Raw genomic sequence first — 9,158 nt, forward strand, 5'->3', positions numbered from 1 at the left:
AACATTATCAATATCATTTGTAATTAAATTGTCAGTATTAATCAAATTTGGTTCTGTACTTACCTCAGGGTTATCCGAAGCCTCAGGAATTTGGACAGGTACTGTTGGTGTAGAAGAGGGAGAACAATTATGTGGGATATGTGGAGTTGCAGGGAACAAAGTGGGGTTACCAACATGTGATGCCAGGTCTTCAACTAACGTGACTGCATTTTCTTTTTCATTGTAGACCACTTCTTCTCTTTCTATGGTAATATCAGGTAACATAATTGTCCAATTCCAATTCTGCTCTTCAATATTCTCCTTCTCCCCTTGAAGAGGAGAGTTGGATTCATGATGAAAATACATGGATAACTCTGAGAAAGTGACATCCATTGTGACATACGTACGTTTTGTCGGAGGATGGTAGCATCGATATCCTTTGGAATATGGGGAGAAACCCACAAACACACATTTAAGAGCACATGGATCCAATTTAGACCGTAGGTGTTTAAGGATGTGAACGTAGGCTATACAACCAAAAATGCGGGGATGGAGAGTCAGGACTGACGGTAGGGGATGTGTCGAAGTCAAAACATCCAGTGGTGTCTTGTATCCATGGACAGAAGAGGGCATACGATTTAATAAATACACTGCATATAATATAGCATCACTCCAAAACATCTTAGGCATGTGAGCTTCTATCAAAATACTCCTGGCCGTCTCAAGAATATGACGATTTTTCCGTTCAGCAACCCCATTTTGTTGAGGGGTATAGGGACATGTAGTTTCATGGAGAAGACCGTTATCCTGGAAGAAAGACACAAAATCATGATTCACATATTCACCTCCATTATCTGATCGCAAAAACTGAATTTTTGTGGAGAACTGTGTCTGAACCATCTGATAAAATTGCTTGAAGAGACCAAAAACCTCACTTTTATTTTTCATAAAATATATCCATGTCATTCTCGTATAATCATCAACGAAAGTCACAAACCATCTAATGCCAGAGATTGTAGAGACTGGGGAAGGACCCCATACATCAGAATGAATAAGAGCAAAAGGTTTATCATTCTTATTGAAACTACTAGGGTATGAAACACGGTGACTCTTGGCAAGAATACAAGTTTCACACTGAAGACTAGAAATATCCAAATCCAAAAATAAAGCTGGAAATAAATGTTTTAAATAACCAAAAGAAGCATGTCCTAAACGCCAATGCCATAACCAAATTTGTTTCTTCTTGTCTGCAGCTGAGTCATGAGCAATAAGGGCCTTTCCCGTGCAAACATCATCCACATAATATAGTACTCCTCTCTTAGTACCACGCCCAATTATTTCCTGGGTTCGAATATCCTGAAGAAGGCAAAACAAGGGATAGATTAATACAAAACAATTTAATTGTTCAGTCACTTGTCCAACAGATAATAAATTCTGGGATAAAGAAGGAACAAGAAGAACATGTTCCAAAGTTAAATTTGGAGAAAGATCAACAGTGCCTGCCCCAGTCACAGGGTAGGATTGGCCATTCGCATTCGCCATACTAGTAAGGCTAGGAGTAGTACGAGTCTTCAAATTTGTCGAGTCAAATGTCATGTGATTTGAAGCACCTGAATCAATAATCCAACCAGAACCAATACCTAAGCCAGTAATAGCAGCAAAAGCACTACCTGAGGTATTAGAAGAAGTGCCCGAATCACCTGTAGGGAGGGCGGCAAAACCTGGAGGAACAGTGGAGGAGGAGACAGATGGGTCGGGAGATCCTATGCAGAGTGCGACCTTGCCTTGTGCATATCGTTCAGCGGCTACTTTGGCCTTGTTACGCTCCTTGACTTCATCCCACCATTCTGGATAGCCATGTAATTTAAAACAATCAGTTACAAAGTGATTCGTGCTGTTGCAATGAGTACACCTTTCGCCATTCTGAGGTTTAACTCGTTGTGGACCATTGGGTCTTGTAGAACCTGTAGGTCCGTTAGCTGTAGAACCTGCAGGTTTGTAGGAAGAGGCAGGCATAGAGTGCCTTGTAGGTCCATGAATTGTAGAATCGGCAAGTTTGTAGGAAGAGGCAGGCCTGGAGTTCCTTGCTACCATAGCAACTCCAGTGTTCACCGGGGTTGGTGGTACCATCATGGTGGATCGCCGCTGGTCTTCTCGCCTGACACATGAAAAAGCTTTCTCCAAATTCGGAAACGGATCCATGCGAAGAATATCGCTACGAACTCTGTCAAACACATCATCTAATCCAGCTAAAAATACATAAACCCTCTCAATCTCAATCTCCTGTTGACGAAGCAAAATATCTGATGAATTGGTAAATTTATTGGGTCGTCGATAATCAATCTCATGCCAAATACTTTGCAATTCTGCATAGTATGTGACAAGTTGTCTTCCAGACTGTTTCGCCTTGAATGCCCGACAAGTTAACTCATAAATCTGTGACTGATCTTGGCCATCATAGTATGTTTTTTTCACATTCTCCCATACATCTTTGGCAGTTTTGTAGGGAAGGAAAATTTGCATAATATCAGGCTCCATAGACTGAATCAACCATCCCTTCACAATTGCGTTTTCAGCATACCACTTATTGTAATTAGAGTCTGCCAGAGCTGGTGCAGCAGAAGCGCCTGTCAGATACCCATATTTTCCCTTCCCAGCAACATGTAACTCAAGCAATTGGGACCATACTGAATAATTTGTTCCATTCAATTTGACAATTGTAGGAGCAGCGGAAGAATCATGATTGTTGTGCCTCAAAAGAGGTTTCTTTTAAAAGTTATAAACTCGCAAGCGCACGAATCGAATATAGCATAAGCGTGTAAGAGCGAGATCGTACCCAAGGGATTGCGTGTAAAGATAGAAAACCAATTATACCCAAGTTAATTTCATTGCCAACCTAGTTGATTCAAATGGTGATTTGTTTGTTGATAAAGAAAATTAAATAAAGCATAAAACAAATATGGAAATGACAATAAACTGAAATTAAGATTTAAACTTATAAGAAAAATAACTAAGGTATTGGAATCCACACCATCATTCCATAAGATCCTAATTATTTATCTTTCAATTCCCATGGAGTAGCAATCTAGAAATCAATCTACTGCTTTCTCAAGATTTATCAATTAAGCTTGTAATTTATATCATAAGTAAATTCTCCTTCCCTTCATAAGTACAAATTCTAAGCATAAAATGTAAACAAAATTATTTAACTACAAAGGATCAAAGTTTCCTAAGCATCCTATGTGAAAAAGTTTATTTGAATAACAAAATATCAAAGAAATTTGTAAACTAAAAATATAAACCAAGGATGACTTAATAGATTAATCCAAACTCTTAACTACCACAAATACATGTTATATGTCACAATACATGATAGAAGTGGTGAAAAGAAGATTAATCTATTAATCATGTGAAGTGAAAATTATAATAATTGAACACCACAATATTTGAGAATTGAAAATAAAAACTAGAATTCTATTTAATAATGGTGTTTCATCCAACCTTAGTTAAGTAATTTAAATAGACATAATTAATATTTAAAACAAAACAAAGAAACTAAAATACATAATTTACATGAGAACTAGGAAAGGAAGAACAAGTTTAAAAGAGTTATTAGCTCTTGGTTCTTTCCTTTCCATCATTGTTCTCTTTCTTCCTCACTCTTTCTCTCTCTTTCTTTCTTTCCTTCCTTCTGCCGTGTATCACTCTTGAAATTATCTTCTCCACCCTCTTGAGTTGCTGCCTATTTATAGAAGCATGAAGTCCCTTTCATTCCAGCTGCATGTGCAAGCTGTCTTCTAGAACCTGTCTTGGTGTGTGACAGCCTGTGGATTGAGTTTTTATCCAATTGCTCCAAGTTTTGGATATGTGTTAGTCGACATCTTAATGAACAAATTTCATGAAGGATATTTATTCATTTGAGCATGGGAGAATTCGGTTTTCAGGCCTGCAAATGGACTGTACAGCATGAGCTGTAAAAGGCAAAGTTCTAGAACCCGTCTTGGTGTGTGACAGCCTGTGGATTGAGTTTTTATCCAATTGCTCCAATTTTTGGATATGTGTTAGTCGACATCTTAATGAACAAATTTCATGAAGGATATTTATTCATTTGAGCATGGGAGAATTCTGTTTTCAGGCCTGCAAATGGACTGTACAGCATGAGCTGTAAAAGGCAAAGTCATCAAATCCAACTTGAGTTCTTCTCTCTTTTTGCAACACATTGCCTATTTCTCCTCCTTCTCATGCCATTGGTGGAAGACAATTAATATCTACAAACAACCACTCATTAAATACAAAAACAAAGATTGGAAATCACCAATACAAATACTCTAATAGATTTACATAATACAAAAGAAAATACTAACAAATATAAATTTAAGGATAAAACTTGTATTAATTTTGTGCTCATCAAATACCCCCAAACCTATATTTTGCTAGTCCTCGAGCAAAAGAAAATAAAAACTAAGTAGAAAAGAAAACTAAGCCACTTTCGCAGGGATCTCGATTGCATTTAGCATATGCAACAAGCCTTTAAACCTCTAGGCATCCCTAGTAGGAGGAGTTGTGTCTCCTGAGGGTTTAACAGATACGATACCCACAAACGTTTTACTGACTCTGTAAAACAAAGTAATTAGAAAACTTAAAAGAAAGAAAAAAAAATAAAAAGAACAAAAACAAAAACAAAAACAAATTCAAAATAAAAACAAAAATAAAAACTCAAAACAATCTTTCCGCACATTTTCTGAAAAGAAATGACTCATGCACATGACTTAAACGTTTTAACAAAGAAAGCTCAGTTTTAGACATTATTTACAAGGTGGCAATGTTCAAAACACAATATGCTTAAAGTGTAGTAGTGTGATGGCCAAATTCAACTCATTCTCTAATTTCAGTTTTTACAAAACTTCAAAAATCATACCAAGCACAAATGTAACTTCAAATCTCACCAAAGTTGTCCTCTCACAAATGAATCACTCGGAAGAGGGTTACAATGCATCACTCAATAATAAATATGAGAATAGAGTTAAACCATAAGGGACTTAACTCATAATAGAAGGATGGAAAATATGCATGACTATGATCTCAAGAAGGATGCCAAACACTTAAAAGTTAAAAATGTGTGCAATTGAACCACATGACATTTAGGATCAATTTAGGTCTTTACCATGGGTTGTAATGGGGCTAAGGGTGTAAGGTGAGTGAGAAATGAAGGATATGGATACAACAAAGTTCAAGGAACTCACAATGTAAGAGCATATAACAGTTGATTACAAGACTTTGAATCCTCACGCTTAAGATTTTTTTATTTTATTTTACGTGATCATTTAGACCACAAAGCTTTATGCCTCCATTTATTTTGATTCACACTCCTTTCTTCTATTTGAACAACCATCAATTTATTTTTTGAAGCCAATAAAGAAACTTGGACTCGAAATCTGAATCCAATGTCACTTAACCACAACTTTTCTCTTTTCTTTCACTCTTTGAGTGAAGTTCTTCTTCTTTTTTTTTTTTTTTTTTTTTTTTTTTTTTTAAAAAAAAAAAAAATGTAATATCTCTTCCCAAACTTAGCATAAAAAACACATCCAAACTAAAGCTCATGAGTTCCTTAGAAAGGTAAATTCTTGTTTTTCAGGCTAAGGCTAAGACTAATAATTGGTTAAATGAAAGAAAAGGCTTACATGTAGGCTCAAAGTGGTTACAATGGAAAATCATGCTTAAGCATGCATACGGTTAGTTTGAAAGGCACAAACGGTTCAAAGAGGGCCTTAATATCATTTCTCAAATGTCACGTAATCAAATTGCACAAGAATGAATGTTTTTTTTTTAAGTGCTCAACCAAGTCAATGAATAATGAGATCAAACAACAACTTGGATGACAAGAAAATAAGAATATGTGTATAACACTCATGAAATGAAGCACAAGGCTCAAAGCTCACATTATATGGTTATACAAGTCTAATTCATGCTTGATACAATTCTTTGGATCATGCAAGTCCCTTAACTAGAGAATTATGAAACAAATGGCAAGTGCATAGAGTGGTTCAAACATATCATGCTAGAACGATGCCATTCAGTGAATACGTGAATAATAAATTTTTTTTATATAGACATTTTCAATCAAGTCATGTAAACATTCATCACAATCTCATCTTATGTGTCCGGAAAGTGACTTGAAAACAAAATGACTCAAAACTGAAAAGAAAACAAACTAAAAGAAAGCAAGAAATTAAGTGAAACGAAAATAAGACTTGCTATCCCTTCCCAAACTTAGAAATAAACATTGTCCTCAATGTTGAAAAATTTAGGCATCAGCAAAGTTATAACAAGAAATGAAAGGGATTTAAAGTAATTAAATAAAAGAACAAACAAGAATTAAAACTACAACTCAGTTGCAAAAACAAAACAAAATCAAACGGAACAAAACTAAACTAAATACAACAGTAAGCCCTAACAACAGTTCTACGCACGCAGAAATCCAGCCCATGAGGACGTTCAAATCAATTGAAAACCCAACCCAAACGAAAGCCCAAACACTTCTTTTATTATTATTATTATTATTAAAAATTAAAGAAAACAAAGAAGCGTTGTCAGAAGCGCAAGGAACGAGATTTCTGAAAAGAGAGAAGAGGGGCCGGATGTCTCGTTTACTGATAGGTCACGGGCCAAAAGAGGTGAGGGACATGTCAGCGTGCAGAGGCCGCTTTTACATCCCCCAAGCCAGAATTATTGGCTTCGTAGGAAGGCGCGGCGACTTTTTATTTCTTGAAAGCGCTGAAAGGCAGAAATGCAGTTAAGAGGGTTGGGGAACGGGTGCGGCAGATGGAGATAAGCCGTAGGGGTGTGCGAAACTCAGAAGCGCAGCGGCTAGGGTTTAGAAAAAATTAAGTCTATAAAAGGCAGAGAAAAAATGAAAAACACAAACTCCTAAACAAACAAAAGAGAAAAGAAAGAAGAAAAGAGAGTGAAAAATCAAAATGGCCTCTTCCTATCCATTTTCGTTGGATCTTAACTTAGCTCCACCGACTCAAACATGGGGCCAAGCAGTGGCACCAGTATGGGTGCCCTATTTTGCCTCCGCACGAGGGCCTGTAACAGTAAATGACTCAATACTCCTGGACAACGATGTTGCCATTGGAGTTGCGAGAAATCTAGTGACTCCTAAAGATATACGTGTGCTGGGCACAAGGGACGACAATCGGGTCGTGAGCGACGCCCTGGCACTAAGCGTGCAGAGTACAACATGTGTCGCAAGTTTGGGTCATCGCCTACTTGCGAAGTCCCATGAGGTAGAGGTGCTGAAAGGTCAGTTGGCGGCGGAGCGAAGTATAGTTGAAGATTGTCAGAGTGTTATAAAAAGCTTGAAAAGGGAGAGGTCAAGGATAGTGGAGGTGAATCGACACCAGCTAGAAGTATTGCGGGACGAGAATAAAAACCTATCAAAGATGGTAGAGTTGTACTCTCGAGACATGCGAAAGCAGCTGGAGGACCTAGACCGACCAGGGAAACGCAAGCAATCAGATCGTGAGAGAAGTTTTGCTGAAGCGAAGATTGCGATCTTTGGGAGCTCAAGTGATGAGCCCCAAGAGGCTGTGCGTGAAGACCCTGGAGAGGACATCCAGAGGGCCAAACTCAAAGCTCCTATGGTCGAGACACCGAGCACTGTGAAAAAATAATTTCTAATGTATTATTGGTGTGCCTGTTTGTTTCGCCCTTCCCCTGTATTTTTCATTTTCATTTTGTTTCACTCTTTTTTTTTTTCCAGAAATAAAAGAAATTAAGTTGCAAAAGAAAGAGTAGCACACTTCCCAAACAAAACAAAGATGACAGCCGAAAGGGAAAACACACTTCCCAAACTTAAAATAAAACAAAGCAAAACACAAAGCACCAAAAAAAATGAAAGTAACGGGCAAAAACATAAAACACCAGAAAACACGGAGGTAAAAAGAAAAGTAAAGTGAAAGTAGAAATGCTCCCTTCTAAATGCATGTGACCGCAAAATCCTCGTGAAGCGTAGGGATCCGAGAAAAAAGGGCAACGGCTGGATAGCAATTTGGAGATCCGAAGTGGATGTCGGCTCCCTCATCAGTAGATGTCTATTTAAACCGTGCATTGGTTAAGTGTTGGAGTACCCTTCATTTCTTCCTGCAAATTCAAGAAAAACCATCAAATAATTCAGAAACAAAACAATGGCATCCTCATGCGCTCACCTTGATGATCTCAACCTTGAATTGTCCCTTGCACCTCCGAATGCCCAGATAAGGGCTCCTCCAAACCCTGTCTTCCCAAACTCTACATATCATCACGGCACGGCCTCAAACTTTGCTGAGGCAATACCGAACTTTGCTAAGGCAAGGCCGAACAGAGCAGTGCTGCTGGGAGGCATGATTGGCAGCAAGCTCACACCGGCAGATCATTGGCATATAGCACACAGGTCTGACAATGTGGCAGTGGATGAGTCCCACACTTTTACCGCGCTCCAAGCGGTCTCGGCCACAAATCTGGGCTTGCGCCTACTGGCGAGGACGCGAGAGTGTGGAGCTTTGAGCGATGAGGTGGCTTCTTTGAAAGCTCTGGTGGCGGATTTGCAGAAACGGCTCTACTTGGCCAACCAGAATGTAGAAGCACTGCAGAAGAGAAATAATGATCATGTCGAACTTTTGCAGGTTCTACAAGTAAGAGCAAGTAGAGGCAATTAGCATGATGCCTCAGGTGGCTCATAATCTGGAAACAAACATGTGATTAAGAAATTTATGTATGCATTTTCACTTTTGTGTATGTAATCACATGTTTATGAAATGAATAAGTTTTTGAGCCAAATTTCTGTGTGTGCAATCATGAAGCAATCTACTTCCCAAACTTAACAACAAATTAAATACATAAACAAGTAAAAGAAAGCAAGAATTACAGTAATAAAAGCAAAGAGAAACAAGAAATTCGGAATTACCTTAAAAAAAATAAATAAATCAATCAAAACAAAACTTCTAAACCTTACCCCCAAACCTAAATCAAACATTGCCCTTAATGTTTCAAAATAAAAGCATAGCAAATGCATGGAATAAGAGGGTAAATGATATAGAAAGACAATACCTGGAAAATATGCGTGCCAATCCCTTGGTATTTATCCATTGCAGAATAAAAGACAAAAATAAAAAATAAAAAATAAAAAATAAATAAAA

The 9,158-nt window shown here is 37.7% G+C and overlaps 1 protein-coding gene across 2 annotated transcripts; it reads right to left on the reverse strand.

Moving 5' to 3' along the window:
• Nucleotides 1–1,252: 1,252 nt before the first annotated feature.
• LOC148297828 (uncharacterized) lies at nucleotides 1,253–8,919 on the reverse strand. 2 transcript variants are annotated; one of them, XM_088246924.1, is made up of 2 exons: nucleotides 1,680–8,919; nucleotides 1,253–1,335 (listed from the first exon to the last, which is right to left on the reverse strand). In XM_088246924.1, the coding sequence occupies exons 1-2, from the start codon at nucleotides 2,515–2,517 to the stop codon at nucleotides 1,298–1,300; spliced, it is 876 nt and encodes a 291-aa protein (XP_088103050.1). In that variant the 5' UTR covers nucleotides 2,518–8,919; the 3' UTR covers nucleotides 1,253–1,297. The 2 variants fall into 2 exon arrangements, with proteins under 2 accessions (XP_088103050.1, XP_088103049.1); XM_088246923.1 differs by having other exon boundaries at nucleotides 1,650–8,919.
• Nucleotides 8,920–9,158: the final 239 nt, after the last annotated feature.

The sequence above is a fragment of the Prunus avium genome, chromosome 1 (assembly GCF_965620075.1).
Source record: "Prunus avium chromosome 1, drPruAviu1.hap1.1, whole genome shotgun sequence".
NCBI classification, from domain to species: domain Eukaryota; kingdom Viridiplantae; phylum Streptophyta; class Magnoliopsida; order Rosales; family Rosaceae; genus Prunus; species Prunus avium.

Coding starts and splice junctions, on each gene's coding strand:
- LOC148297828 (XM_088246923.1), bottom strand. CDS start 2,517: ATGGAGCCTGATATTATGCAAATTTTCCTTCCCTACAAAACTGCCAAA. Junction 1,336..1,649: donor CACTTCTTCTAATACCTCAG/GTAGTGCTTTTG, acceptor TGCCTTCTTCAG/GATATTCGAACCCAGGAAAT.